A 15249-nucleotide genomic window follows, 5' to 3' on the forward strand; every position below is an offset into this window, starting at 1 on the left:
AAAAAATAAAAATAAATAGAGATTATGACCACGATTTTTAAGAAAAAAAAAAAAACAACGAAAAAAAAAACACAAACTAAAATTTCTTTTCTCAACGAACGACAATAGAAAAAAAACTAGAAATCACCCTAACAAACAAACACCCCCCCCTCCCTCCCCCACCCGAGGCCCATCCGCCGCCCGCCCCGACCGCCCCAACGAGCGACCAATTAAGCGCCCCGACCCGAGTGGGCGGCGGCGCTCGTCGCCATTGGCAGCCGAGTCGTCGCTGGGGTGCCCTTGCTAATGTCACTCCCCCCCCTCCCCCGGTACCACGCTCATGGCACAAGTATTCCCTCTCTCTCTCTTCTTCTTTCTTCTTCTTTTTTCTTCTCTCTTTCTCTTTCTCCCCCTCCCCCTTCTCTCTCTCCTCCCTCTCTCCTTCTCCCTTCCTTCCACCTCCTTTCTGCCTTCCGCTACCTTCTCCTTCCTTCCTTTCCTCCCTCTCTCCCTTCCCCTCTTCCCTTCCCTTCCTCCTCTCTCTCCCTCCCTTCCCCTCCCCCCTCCCTTCCGATCATGAGCAAAACCTGACCAGACATGTCAATCCCCTCCCCCCCTCCCCTCTCCCCCTCCCCCTCTCCTCGACAACCTTTTTTCCGGGTTAAAAGGATCCTCGCGTCCGTTCTCCTTCCTTCTTTCTCTCTTTATTTCCCTTCTTATTCTCCTTCTTTCTTTCTTCTTCGTAGCGAATACGAACGAAACGAGGTGAAAAAAATAGAAAAAAATCGCGAAGAGGAGGAAGAAGGGAAAGTAAAAAAAAATAAGAACGAGGAATTGGAAGACAAAGAAGACGGAAATGAATCGAGATCATGGAAACAGACGAAGAAGAAGTAGAACAAGAAGATGGAAAAAAAAGAAAGAAAAAAGAGGGAAAAAAAGAAAGACGACATCCCCCCCCCCCAAAAAAAAAAAAAAAAAAAAAAAAAACTTGCTCTCGAGGGCCGCGTCCGAAGCCCACTGAGCGAAGAAGCGTCCGAAGTGGAAGAGCCCGTTTACCCTTATACTAGACTGATGCCTTATACCTGATACCGAAGGGAAGCGCTAAAATACATCGGGGGGGAAGGGGGAGGGGGGGGTGTTACGAACCTACAACTTATCTAATCTTGTCTAACTTCATCTTTCTTTTACCATTTCTCCCTAATTGGTCCCGAAAACAACGACGTAATAGACAGACAAGCAAACCAGGGGCGAAGACAGACAGACAAACAAGAGAAAGACAGACAGACAGACACAGAAAATAGACCGCAAATCTCTCTCCCTTATTTGGCACGTGCAATCCTGTTGCAATTCGACCTTAGCAAAACACACAGACGAACGAACAAACAAACAGACAAACAAACAGACAGACAGACAGACAGACAGACACAAACCAATCACGCCCACGCCAAGCTCCCTCTTCCAGCGAGCGCGACCACCGCCCATCGTTTCTCGTGACGCTCGGGAGAAAAAAATATGCAAAAATAATTAAATAAAAGGCCTACACTACCATAAGAAAATGAAAAAAAATAGAGTAGCACAAAAATAGATATCTTTTCTTTCCGTTCACATTAACAAAACATACGTAGATATACATATGCAAGAACAGAAACACTTGTAGCCGAACGACATTAGTCTCCAGCTGACACTCGAGAAAAAAAATCACAAAAGTTGAATTGTTATTTGTGCAAAAGCAAGTGAGACTGGGGAACATTTCTTCTTGTTCTTGTTTGTTCGCCGAGGGGGGCTGTTCTTGCGGCGATCCTCGTGTTTGTTCTTTGTCGTTCCCCCCCAAACTCTTCCTCTGTTAACACTTTTTTTTTTTTGTTCGACCTTGGAAGTAAATTATAAGTAAATTATAAGTAAAAGAAGGGGCGAACGCGTCTGTTTTGGCGACGCTTCGATCGAGACAAACCAAGACACAGACGGGGATAGCGGTGGTGAAGAGGGTCATTTTAGAAGTATGGGGGAGGGGAAAGGGGAAAGGGGGGAAGGGGGTAGTATCTTTGGCGTCACTGGAGTGGAGGCGTCCTCCAAAGTTTCCTGTGAAGCAAATAACTGGGGTAAGGTGGGGGTGGGGTGGGGTGTGGGGGTGTTTATCTTTTAATAAAATCTTTTCCAATGTTATTTCTTCATACATATTTGGTTTTGAACACTCGAAAAAATACTTCAATTCTCTTTTCTTTTCTTTTTCTTTGCAGAATTGGCTTCTTGGGTGTACGTATAAATACACATACATACACAAGACATACATAAACACATATATGTATTCTTTTTTCTTTCTTTCTTCTCTTTCAACTTATCACATTATTTAATCACTTCGACAAGTCATATTTTGCATCAGCATATACAAATAGGCCTATACATCTAGGCCTACATAAATTTCCTTTTTTTCTCTCGCCAAGAAAAAACAATTGACACGAGTCATAAAAACACATTTTTTCCATTTTCATTTACATCATATATACTTATTTCATTTGTTTCATTTATACTCGTTTGTTTTTCTCTCTTCCTCGCTTTCGTCCCATTTTCTGTGACCAAGAAAGACCCAGCACTCCAAGGTGTCTGTCCTGACCTTTCACCTCTATGGAGAGTCGACAGAAGGCAGTAAATAGCAGGTACATCATCATCAAAGGGGGCAAGAACGTGTCAAACGATCTAAAGCTGCATGCTGTCAAAACTTCTTGGCACTCTTGTTTCGGTTCGAATCCGGGAGATGAAAATATTTATGACAAGACTTATGTACACAAATACACGTTCTTGCGGTTTGGTTTGTGTGTGTGTGTGTGTGTGTGTGTGTGTGTGTGTGTGTGTGTGTGTGTGTGTGTGTGTGTGTGTGTGTGTGTGTGTGTGTGTGTGTGTGTGTGTGTGTGTGTGTGTGCATATATATATATATATATATATATATATATATATATATATATATATATATATATATATATATATATATATATATATGGCAAAGGGTGAATGAGTAAGCGTATTCCGGGCATGAGGATGATCACTGGGCATCACACGAAGAATCGTCTACAACACAGCACTGGTAACTAGGGTCGCGTGAGGAAAGGGGGAGGAGGAACAGGAGGAGGGAGGGAGAGAGGGAGGGAGGGAAGAAGGGAAGAAGGGCGGGAGGGAGGGAACAGGGGTCAAGGACTCTACAGCACCAGCCGAACCCAGGCAGAGCGTCCGAGGGACCTCCTCCTCCTCCTGCTCCTCACAGCCACCTCCGACTGCGAGCGAGTGATGGCTCCTTCGGCTTCCGTCGACGCGCGCGCTCCGGCCTCCTCCTCCTCCTCCTCCTTCTCCTCCTCATGCTCCTGGGCACCGGCGTCTTCCGCTCGCCGTGGCCTCCGCCGTGGCCTCCGCCGTGGCCCGCTACAGGACCACCAGCGGTTCGTGCTAGTGGTCGAGGCGGCGCACCCGCACGCGCTGCTTGTAGTGGTACTCCTTGAGGTAGTTCTTGAGGGGCTTGGGCAGGCGGATGTTGTTGATGCCGTCGTAGGTGGTGGCGGAGCAGATGGCGGCGCGGCACAGGTGCTGCAGCGGGAACGGGAAGGTGCGCGCCAGCGGGTTGGTCAGCATGGGCTCGAAGAACATGCAGCACGACGGGTCCTTGTAGTGCTCGATGAGGCCGCACACGGTGTCGGAGGCGAACACGCCCGGGTCGTGCGAGTCGAAGCTGAACTTGTGGTTCCACTGCTCGATGCGCGCGTGCAGCGACCGCCCGTAGCGCCGGAACGACACGGAGAACAGGTACTCCTCCTGGGCGGAGTCGCGCAGCAGGAACGTGCCCTCGGGCCGGTTCTCCAGCAGGCGCTCGGCCTCGTAGCGGTCCATCTTGCCCCAGTAGAAGGCGCAGTTCGTGATGCTCAGGAGGTCAGGTACAAGGCAGTGGATGTAGTCGACCTGCGTGTGCACGGTGCGCTGCAGCAGCGAGCCATCGCCGGCCAGCCGCCCCACCTGCTGCAGCAGCGTCTCCTCGCTCAGCGGCGCCGCCACGGCCCGCGGCCCGCCCAGCCCCAGGCGCAGCGACCGCTCCAGCAGCAGCTGCAGGTCCAGCATGGAGTTGTACGACAGCGGCAGCGACGTGGTCACGGCGCCCGCCTGCTGCAGCTGCAGGTGGTGCTGGTGCTGCAGCTGCAGGTGCGTCAGCGCCTGCTGCGTGGGCGTGAGAGCGCTGTGCACGGGCGTGAATCCGGGCGGCGGCTCCACGCCCTCGGCCATCTCTCGCGCGCGCTCCTGCCGCGCCCGCTCCTCCCAGTCCTCGATGGGGAAGGCGTCGGGGTTGAAGCGCGACAGGTCGATCACGGGCGTGGCGGCTGCGGCGCCCCCGGGGCTGCCTTCGCCACCGCCGCCGCCCGCCGCCGCCGCCGCCGCAGCAGCAGCAGCAGCGCCCGCGCCCGCCACGGTGGCCACGGACGGCTGCTCCTGCGCCGCGGGCAGACGCCCGTGCAGGTGGTGCGGCAGGTGGTGGTGGTGCGCGAGGTGGTGGTGGTGGCGCAGGTGCGCCTCGGGCTCGGCGCGGCGCAGCGACGGGCACATGCAGGCGCCGCAGCCGACGGCGGCGCCGGGGCTGGCCGCCGCCTCGGGCTCGGGCTCCGACTTGGACGTCCGCAGGCGGCAGTTGAGGCGGAAGGTCCAGGGCGCCTTCTTCTTCTTGGGCTGCGCCGGCAGGTCGCGCGTGGGCGTCTTGGTCTTGTGGCGGTGCCGCTTCGGGAACGTCAGCGTCCGAAGGCGGCCGGCGCGCGGCGGCGACGGACGCGCGTCCGCGCCCACGCACTCCACCTCCACCTGCACCCGCACGCGGCACGACGAGCACCAGTGGCCGCAGCCGCCACTTCCGCAGGCGCCGCCCGACGCGCCCACGCACGCCTCGCCGCCCGCGCCGCCGCCGCCGACGGGGCGCGGTCCCAGCGGCGCCTCGGCGCAGGTGACGCTGTCGCCGCTGCAGCTGCTGGCGCTGCTGGCGGGGGCGAGCGCGGCGGCGGCGTCCAGCTGGTGCCGCAGGTGGTGGTGGTGGTGCGGCACGGCGCGGGGCGGCGTCACCACCACGGGGTGCGGCGCGGGGTCAGGCGCCGCCGCCGTGCCGTAGATGGCCGCCGTCGACGTGAGGCCGCCGCCGCAGCTGCACGTGGTGGCGGCCGCGGGGCCCGAGCCGCAGCAGCCGGCCAGCGCCTCCTGCGGCTGTAGCTGGTGGTGGCGCTCCTGCTCGCGCTCCAGCTGCTCGTGCACGTCGCGCTGCTGCTGCTGGAGGTGCAGCCGCTGGCGCACCTGGTGGGGGCTGCGCGCGGGCTCGGGCGGGGGCTCCGCGGCCCAGGGGGACGCCGGCCGCTGCGGCGGGGGCACGGGGTGCGGGTAGCTGGAGCCCTGGCCCATGGCGGCCGCGGGCGTGCTCTGGGCGTGGGTCAGCGCGCGCCCCCCCGCCGCATGCCCGCTGCTCTCGCCCGCCACCCTCACCGCCTGGCCATGGCCGGGCACGCCGCGCCAAGCCACTCTCCTCGCGTCCACGCCAAGCGGCGCCGTCGCTCGCTCGCACGCACGCTCGCTCGCGCACGCACCCGCACGCACTCGCTCACGAGCTCATTCCACGGCGGGAGGGCGGGCTCGGGCGGGCTCGGGGACCTCCGGAACTGGGGGCGGGGGAGGGGGCTCAGCGGTACTCCCTTCGACGTCCTTCGAGGCCCAGGACTCGCGCTCCAAGGCTCTTCTCGCGTCGCTCCTTCTCTGCCCTCGGCGACTTCGCTCCGCCCTTCGACGCTCGCTCGCTCGCTCTGGCCGTCGCCTCGGGGGACTCGCTCGGCGACTTCGGAAGACGGGCCTGCGGGGGAGAGGGAGGCGGGGTTATGCGACGTTGAGGAGGGAGGGAGGGGGTGGGGGAGAAGAGAGAGGATGAGGGAGGAAGGGAAAGGGGGTGAGGGAGAGGGAGAGGGAGAGAGAGGAGTGGAGAGGAGTGGAGAGGAGAGAGAGAGACGAGAGGAGAGTAGGGAAGAGAAGAGAAGAGAAATAACAGAGGCAAAATACAAACTTTATAAAACAGAGCGGCTCGCAGCTGACGAGGCATTTTGAAGTTGAGGGTATAGAGGGAAAAACAGCAAAAGCGTAATGTGAAAAAGGGTAGGCCTAAATAAAGAAAAAAATAGAATAATGAAAGCGAAAAAAAAGAGATGAGAGAGAAAGGAAAACAGGAAAAGAGAGAAGTGGGATGACAGGAATAGTCCAGACGAGAACATAGGGGAGAGAAGAGGAAAGAGAGGAGGAGGAAAAAAAAGGGGAGAAAGGAGAGATACGAGAGGAAAAAGAAGAGATACAAGAACACAAGATGATCCAAGATGAGACCTCAAGAAGAGAGGAGACAGGATGAGCTAAGAAGGGAGGGGAGAAGAGGAGAGACAAGAGACAGGAGAGGGAAGTGAAGAGAAGAGACGCGATGAGCCAACATGAGAAGAGACAAGAAATAAAAGAGGAGAGGAGATAGGAGGGAGGAGACAGGATGAGCCAAGATAAGCAGGGAGAAAGGAGAGAAGAGAGACTAAAAGAGACAACGAACCAAGATGAGAGGGGAGGAGAGAGAAGAGAGAAGGGAAGAAACACGAAGAGCCAGGATAAGAACAGAGAAGAACACCGAAGAGAGAAGAGGAAGAAGACCGAAGAGAGAAGAGGAAGAAGACCGAAGAGAGAAGAGGAAGAAGACCGAAGAGAGAAGAGGAAGAAGACCGAAGAGGGAGGGGAGCAGAGAGAATGGAAGAGACAGACAGAGCCAAAAGAAGAGAATCAGGGTCACGGGCGTGCACCTGACTTAGCTTAAGCCAAGACTCAAGCCGAGAGTCACAACCGGTCACCTGCTGTGGAGGGAAGGAAGGAGGGAAGGAGGGAGGGGGAGGGGGAGGTAAGGAGGGAGGGAGGAGGAGGGAGGGAGGGAGGGAGGGGGGAGGGAGGGGAGGGAAGGAAGAAGGGAGGAGGGTTGTGGGGTGGAAGAGAGAGAGAGAGAGAGAGAGAGAGAGAGAGAGAGAGAGAGAGAGAGAGAGAGAGAGAGAGAGAGAGAGAGAGAGAGAGAGAGAGAGAGAAAAGGCTAAGACGGACACAAAGATGGCAATTTGACACAAAGAGCCCTGTAAAACACCACGGGGGATTCTCTCAAATCTACCCCATCTACCTCAACTTCCACGGATCCAAACGGGCTATCAGTAAAACGTAGATTTTAAAATGCCAAGGAAAGGGCTGCGCAATAATGCTCTGTTTACCGATACTTAATCAACTCGCTCTTTGAGCAGTTCCGTTCTAGGGTCTTTTTGTAGTATGTCATAAAAAAGGTGTTTTTGCACAATAAAGAGAGAGAGAGAGAGAGAGAGAGAGAGAGAGAGAGAGAGAGAGAGAGAGAGAGAGAGAGAGAGAGAGAGAGAGAGAGAGAGAGAGAGAGAGAGAGAGAGAGTGGGGGGGGGGGGGAAGGGCGAGAGAAAGAAGGAAAGAGAGAGATTGAGAAGGAAAGAGATAGAGAAAAAGGAAAGAGATACAGAGAAGAGGAAAAAGGGAATTGAAAGAGAGAGAGAGAGAGAGAGAGAGAGAGAGAGAGAGAGAGAGAGAGAGAGAGAGAGAGAGAGAGAGAGAGAGAGAGAGAGAGAGAGAGAGAGAATTATGACCCGAACAGCCTTCATGTCCCTCAATTCAGAGCCACCACCCCGTGCCCTGTTATTCCACGCCACCCCCCACCCCCTCCCCCCCCCTAAAAAAAAAGGGGGGAGAGGGAAAAAGGGGGGAAAAGGGGGGAAAGGGGGGGGGGGGAAAAAAGGGGGGGGGGGGGAAAAGGGGGGGAAAAAGGGGGAAAAAAAATTTTTTGGGGGGGGAAAAAAAAAAAAAAGGGGGGGGGGGGAAAAAAAGGGAAAGGGAAAGGGAAGGGGGGGGGGGGGGAAAAAAAAAAAAAAAAAAGGGGGTTTTTTGGGGAAAAAAAAGGGGGGGCCCCCCCAAAAAAAAAAAAAAGGAAAAAGGGGGGGGAAAAAGAAAAAAAAGGGGAAAGGGGGAAAAGGGGGGGTTTTTTTAAAAAAAAAGGGGGGTTTTTGGGGGGAAAAAAAAAGGGGGGGGAAAAAAATAAAAAGGGGAAAAAAAAAAAAAAAAAAAAAAAAAAAAAAAAAAAAAAAAAAAAAAAAGGGGGGGGGGGGGGGGAAAAAGGAAAAAAAAAAAAAAAAAAAAAATTTTTCCAAAAAAAAAAAAAAGGGGGAAAAAAAAAAAAAGGGGGGGGAAAAAAAAAAAAAAAAAAGGGGGCCCCCCCCTTTTTTTTCCCCAAAAAACCCCCCCCTTTTTCCCTTTTATTTTTTTCCCCCCCCCAACCCCCCCCCAAAAAAAAGGGGGGCCCCCAACCCCCAAAACCCCCCCCAAAAACCCCCCCCCCCCCCCCAAAAAAAACCCCCCCCCCCCCCCAAACCCCCCCCCCCCCTTTTTTTTTTAAAAATTTTTAAAAAAAAAAATTTTTAAAATTTTTTTTTTCCCCCCCCCAAAAAACCCAAAAAAAACCCAAACCCCCCCAAAAAAACAAAAAAAAAAAAAAACAACCCAAAAAAATTTATTTAAATTTTTTAAAAAAAAAAATTTTTTTTTTTAATAAAAAATTTTTTAAAAACCCTTTTCCCCCCCTTTTTTTTTTGGGTTTTAAACAAAAAAAATTTTTTTCCCCCCCAAAAAACCCCCAAAAATTTTTTTAAAAAAAACCCCCCCCCCCTTTTTTTTCCCAAAAATTTAAAAATTCCCCCTTTTTCCCCCAAAATTTTGGAAAAAAGGTGGCCCCTTTTTTCCCCCCCCCCCCCCAATTTTTTAAAAAGAAAAAAAAAAAGGGAAAAAAAAAAAAAAAAAAAAAAAAAAAAAGGGGGGAAAAAAAAAAAAAGGGAAAAAAAAGGGGAAAAAAAAGGGGGGGGGGAAAAAAAAAAAAAAAAAAAGAAAAAAGAAGGGGGGAAAAGAAAAAAAAAAGGGGAAGAAAAGGGAAAAAAAAAAAAAAAAAAAAAAGAAAAAAAAAAAAAAAAAAAGGAAGAAAAAAAAGAAAAAAAAAAGAAAATAAAAAAAAAAGGGAAAAAAAAAAAAAAAGGGGAAAAAGGGAAAAAAAAAAAAAAAGGGAAAAAAAAGGGGAAAGGAAAAAAAAAAAGGGAAAACGGGGGAAAAAAAGGGGGGGGAAAAAAAAAGGGAAAAAAAAAAAAAAAAAAGGGAAAAAGGGAAAAAAAAAAAAAAGGAAAAAAACAAAAATTTTTTAAAAAAAAAAAAGGAAATTTTTGGGGGGAAAAAAAAATAAACAAAAAAAAAAAAAACCCCCCAAAACCTTTCCCCCCCCAAAAAAAAAAAAAAAAAAAATTTTTTTGTTTTTTAAAAAAGGGGGGGAAAAAAAATTTCCCCCAAAATTTTTTTTTTTTCCCCCAAAAAATTTTTTTTAAAATTTTGGAAAAAAAAAAAGGGAAAAAAATTTGGGAAAAAATTTTCTAAAAAATTTTTTTTTTTTAAAAAAAATTAATAGGTTTTGGGTTTTTTTTTTAAAATTTTTTTAAAATTAAAAAAATTGTTAAAAAAATTTTTTCTTTAAAAATTTTTTGGTTTTTTTTTTTAAACAAAAAAAAAAATTTTTTTTTTTAAAAAAACCCCCCAAAAAATTTAAAAAAAAAAAATTTTTTTAAAATGTTTTTAAATAAACCCAAAAAAAAAAGGAAAAAAACCTTAAAGGGGGTTTTTTTTAAAAAACCCCTTTTTTTTTAAAAAAATTTTTTAAAATTTTTAAAAAAAGGGAAAAGAAAAATTTTTTTTGAAAAAAAATTTTAAAAAAAAAAAAAGGGGGGGTTTTTTTTAAAAAATTTTTTTAAAAATTTTTTAAAACAAAAAAAAAAATTTTTTTTTCCCGTCAAAAAAAAAAAATTTTTAATTTCCCTTTCCAAAAAAAACCCCCCTTCCCCAAAAAAAACCCCAAAAAAAAGGGGGGAAAAAAAAATTTCCCCGGGTTTTTTTTTCCCCCAAAAAACCCCTTTAAACTTAAAAAAAAAGGGGCCAAAAAAACCACCCCCAAGAAAAAAAAAAATTTCCCCCTTTTAAAAAAAAAAAAAAAAGGGGGGGGAAAATTTTTTTAAAAAAAAAAAGGGGAAAAAATGGGGGCCCCGGTCGGGAAAAAAAAAAAAAAAAAAGGAAAAAAAAAAAAAACAAAAAATTTTTTTTTAAAATTTAAAAAAAAAAACCCCCAAAAACCGGGGGGGGGGAAAAAAAAAAAAAGGGAAACCCAAAAAAAAAAGGTTTTTTTTTTAAAAAAAAAATTAAAAAAAAAAAAACCCAAAAAAGGGAAAAAGGCCCCAAAAAAAACCCCGGGGGGTTTTTTAAAAAAAAAAAAACCCCCAAAAAAATTTTTTTTTTTAAAAAATTAAAAAAAAAAAACCCCCAAAAAAAATTTTTTTAAAAAATTTTCCTTTTTTTAAAATTTCCAATTTTTTTCCCCCAAAAAAAAAAATTTTTTTTAAATTTTAATCACCCCCCCCCCTTTTTAATTTTTTTTTCCCCCCCTTTTTTGGGCCCCCCCAAAAAAATTTTTTTTAAAACTCCCCCCTTTTAAATTTCCCAACCCCCCAAAAAAAAAAAAGGGGGGAAACCTTTTTTAAAAAAAAATTTTTAAAAAAAAAAATTTCCCTTAAAACCCCCCAAAACCCCCCCAAAAAAAATTTTTTCCCCCATTTCCCTTATTAATTAAAAAAAAATTTAAAATTTAAAAAACCTAAAAAAATTTTTTTCCCCCTTGAATTTATTTTTGTTTAAAAAAAAAACCCCCCCCTTTTTTTTAAAAAAAATTTTCCCAAAAAATTTTGGGGAAAAGGGGGGAAAATTTTTTCCCCCCCCCCCCTTTCCCCTTTGGTTTTTTTGGGGGGATTGAAAAAATTTTTTTTTTTTGGGCTTAAAAGTAGAGACTGAATCAAAAACATTGTGCAAACACAATTTGCCAATGAATTCAGGTCTCTATCACAGATGTGCGCACTTTTGTATGTTGAGTAACAGTAGGAGATAGTGGCGGTGGTGCTGCTGCAGGTGGAGAAGAATGAGGAAGGTAAGAAATTAGTAGAATAAGGAGAAGCAAGGTGAGAAGGATGCTGATGAAGAGAAACAGAGTATAAAAATAAATAAGGAAGAAAAGAGCGAGAGAAAGAGAGAGAAAGAAAGAGAGAGAGAGAGAGAGAGAGAGAGAGAGAGAGAGAGAGAGAGAGAGAGAGAGAGAGAGAGGGAGAGAGAGAAAGAGAGAAAGAGAGAGAGAAAGAGAGAAAGAGAGAGAGAGAGAGAGAAAGAGAGAGAGAAAAGAGAGAGAGAAAGAGAGAGAGAAAGAGAGAGAGAAAGAGAGAGAGAAAGAGAGAGAGAAAGAGAGAGAGAAAGAGAAAAGAGAAAGAGAAAGAGAAAGAGAGAGAGAGAGAGAGAGAGAGAGAGAGAGAGAGAGAGAGAGAGACGAGAGAGAGAGAGAGAGAGAGAGAGAGAGAGAGAGAGAGAGACAGAGAGAGACAGAGAGACAGAGAGAGACACAGAGAGACACAGAGACACAGAGAGAGACAGAGAGAGACAGAAGCAGAGAAAGACAGACAGAAAGAAAGAGAAAGACAGTTAGACAGACAGAAAGAGAAAGACAGTTAAACAGACAGAAAGAGAAAGACAGTTAGACAGACAGAAAGAGAAAGACAGTTAGACAGACAGAAAGAAATATAAGAAACAGCAAGTAGAAAAAGGAGGATGAAGAATACTAGGATGCATTAACAGGTATACAATAGCAAAGCCCACAGCCAGCCAGGGCAAGAGAACTAGCTGTACTATCAAGACACCACACGTCACCAATGACCTTGCCAATCACTGTCAGAATAACAATTTCATCAATACACACTACTGCACCTTCACCTTCTTGGGACAGCCATACCGGAATACCAGACACACATCTGCAAGCCACATAAGAGACCCAACTAGGCCTACCATCATATGGAAATGTGCAACATCTATCACCTACACCCTAAAATGCAGACACGAAAACCACCATTAATCTTAAATAATACCTATATAGAGCAGACAAGCAAATTACCCTTAGACTATACAGGAATACTTATCGAGGTCATGCAATGATGATGATGATGTTCATGCAAAGAGTTACTGTAACATGATAAACAGGTTTGGCCTCGCCTGACTCAGCTCCATGGCCAGAATATCAAAATGTTAATTGAATGGGACTCATTGATTAAACAATTACATGCATACATGTTTTGAGTGACACAAACTGCCATGAATACCCAGGAGAGCCAAGTCCCAATAATTCTTGTACTTAAAATTCCACAAATATAACACTTGACGAGTATATTAATTCTGTTCAACCCAATTACAAGCAGAATCTATTCATTCTACCCATTAAAAAAAAAATCATTCGTTCGAGATCGTAACGTGCTATTGTTCTTCCTGCCACTCTTCACACGGAATCTGATCAGCTGACCTTGACCAGGACAAAGGCTCTTTGCTGATAATGACATTTGGAAAGAAAACATCCAGGGATGAACTGTTATTGCTTCTAAATTAATTCTTTTTGGCTTATTATTCACTTCTCATTATTAATCTTGCCCTTATCACCATCATTTTCTTTCATATCAAATGCATCATTGTTAATAGTGATTAACATCGATGTGTTTATAATAGTCCCTTGTCAACACCATAACTACTATCACTACTACAACCTATACTGTTACAACCTTTCTAACAATCCCATGTAAAAGACATACCAACCTATTTCTCAAATATAACCTCAGGAACACACACACACAAAAAAAAATCCCCACTTTAAACCACAAGAGACAGACAAACAAGTACATCATATATACACCAGGAACTGTTACAAGAAACAGAGGGAAGTAGGGCTGCTTTTGCTTTCGCTGGACAAACACGAAGCTCTTGTGGGGTTTCAGCACAAATTGGTTACATGAGTGGCATATGCCAGCAAGATGCTAAGCAAGCATCAAGCAGTAAAATGACGGCAGCGTTGGCTAATCTTGGTTCTTATTTTTACGGAAACAGAGAAGCATCATTGTGGGGGGGGGGGGACATATATTAGTTGATAATGATATTGCTGATAAAAAACAACAATAATGAGTGATGACACTGACAAACATTGTGATAATAATAAAAATAGCTAAAGACTTTCATCAAATACTACTGTCAGGATAAAAAAAAGCATATCTTTTCCTTGCAACCCTGGAAATTAACGAGCCTATATATCACCTGTCAGTCCACCTGTTACACCATGGCTTAAAATTGATTCAACTGACACCATCTTTCCGCATCAATAACACATCAGGACGACAAAAAGGACAGAAACAGAAACAACTATAATGAATCTAACAACCGATAATAAAAATCTAAAAACTGGATTATCATGACCTTCATTATTATTTCCCTTTTTTCTTAGATCTTTGCAAATGTCAGGATCTTTCGATAATTTAATAATAACTGTACATCTTCCATCCTATTCTATCTCTCGAATCCTGACAGTAATCACATCTTGCTCACCTCTTTACCTTGTTCCTTTATCATCATTATTAAAAACACTGCTTAAAAACCCGTCCTTTGAGTAAATTCTCTCAACCATCAAAAATGTAAAAGAAATTGATTAAAACTCCACATTTAACAGCTGCACAAAGTACCCCGACACAAATCACCTTTTTAACAATTTACTTACAGATTGTATTTGCATTTTGTGTGTATTGTATTTTCCCTCAAGATGGGTCTCATTAGCATTATCTTCCGTGTGTTTTTTTCCTCCACAAAATCATTTCTTTGAACATGTTACACTTGAGATAAAGGGTCACCACTGTTTCTTTCGTGAATAATCTATTGTTTCAGGCGAGAAGAAAGGGAGGAAGAGGAGAGAGGAAGAGATAAGAGGACGAGGGAGGAGGCAGGAGAGAGAGAGCGAGAGAGAAAACCAATCATAATAAATTCAGATTTCTCACACCAGCCCTTGCCATAAATCCTTGGTACATTCCGCGAAACACGTCTCAAAAACAAGATCAATTACCTTTCTCGAGCTTAAACACAAAAAAAATCGAATACACTCGACGTATCCACAAGCTACAGCACGTAAAAGGGACACGAAAAAAAATGTGTTCTTTCACTTCCAGACTCAACAGTGCACTGAATGGTGGAAAATGGCCTCCGAACTCGTCATTCACACTCGTGACGTCACAGAGGCACCACTTTGTAAACAACGCTGAAATTGCGTTTTGGGGGGACCAGAGTTGAGTTTTTGGATAGTTGTTGAGATTTAAAGATTATTCATTGTGACTGAAGAATTGCGTGCTAAGCTTCTTTTGTTAATTTTGTAGGTTTAGTCACGAACTAGTTTTCGTGACGTCACGGTAGTACGGCAGTCACACTTAAGAGAAACTATATTGCCTTATTAACGGATAAAGCTTAAATATCTATATAAAATAGTATAAAATACGTAAATACCATATTAGATTAATATCTTAAGGTTATTATAAATTTTATAGTATATTAGCGATAAAATTTCCATATAGATACTGTACCTGAGATCTCGCATGACCCTCGTCGCGATGGATCTTTGGCGCGCTTTATCAGCTGTTTTTGGTCTCCCGGGAAGGAACAACAAGCCTCCAAATCCCGCATTTTCGCACTTAAATGAAGTCCTCGGCGGTAAGACAACATCGATAACAGCAAAATGGAATCGAAGAAGATGAGACCGACGAGATACGCCCATTTCGAAGGGCATACGGACCTCTGTTACACCAATGATGGAAGGTTCGTGGTTTTAGAAAATGCAAGGAAATTATTTTTTCACTTTGCTTTATATTTTTGTTTTATTTTTATATTTATTATGATTTGCGTTCAGGTTGGCGTGAACGGGAACTATGGGATAGTTCCATTGAATTGTAAATATCTTGTTCATAGAAGAAAATATTTCAAAAGGCATGGGGCGCGAAGGCAGGAGACAAGAGAACAGAAAACAGGGAAATACGAGAATAATCATGGAATTAGAGGAATGTAGACCCTATGTGTAGTATATAACGGAGTGATTAAATATGACAAATTTGGTAAATCTTTAGAAGGAACATTGCTAAATTTATTTTTACTTCCGATGGTAGGCCTAGTGTTTAATCTGGAGGTAGTTAAATTCTTTCTTATCAAATGCAAGTGCGCTCTGGCTTGCGTTGGCGATTTAAACATTATTCAGAATACTTCCACATTTGCAACCGT

General features: G+C 45.2%; 2 protein-coding genes across 2 annotated transcripts in view; one reads left to right on the forward strand and one right to left on the reverse strand.

The window, feature by feature from the left end:
* Positions 1-2193: 2193 nt before the first annotated feature.
* LOC113828898 (uncharacterized) lies at positions 2194-14174 on the reverse strand. Its single transcript, XM_070130266.1, has 2 exons — positions 14051-14174; positions 2194-5833 (listed from the first exon to the last, which is right to left on the reverse strand). The coding sequence occupies exon 2, from the start codon at positions 5389-5391 to the stop codon at positions 3415-3417; it is 1977 nt and encodes a 658-aa protein (XP_069986367.1). The 5' UTR covers positions 5392-5833; positions 14051-14174; the 3' UTR covers positions 2194-3414.
* A 421-nt stretch (positions 14175-14595) lies between these two features.
* Ctf4 (Chromosome transmission fidelity 4) overlaps positions 14596-15249 on the forward strand; it is a 13216-nt gene continuing 12562 nt past the window's right edge. Inside the window, exon 1 of the mRNA XM_070130267.1 lies at positions 14596-14793. Within this exon, the coding sequence (XP_069986368.1) occupies positions 14714-14793 (80 nt within the window). The 5' untranslated portion in view covers positions 14596-14713. The remainder of the gene's footprint in view (positions 14794-15249) is intronic.

This window comes from Penaeus vannamei, chromosome 15, assembly GCF_042767895.1.
Source record: "Penaeus vannamei isolate JL-2024 chromosome 15, ASM4276789v1, whole genome shotgun sequence".
NCBI lineage: Eukaryota > Metazoa > Arthropoda > Malacostraca > Decapoda > Penaeidae > Penaeus > Penaeus vannamei.

Bases quoted from the DNA above. Each gene is read 5' to 3' on its own strand.
- LOC113828898 (XM_070130266.1), bottom strand. From the start codon at position 5,391: ATGGGCCAGGGCTCCAGCTACCCGCACCCCGTGCCCCCGCCGCAGCGG.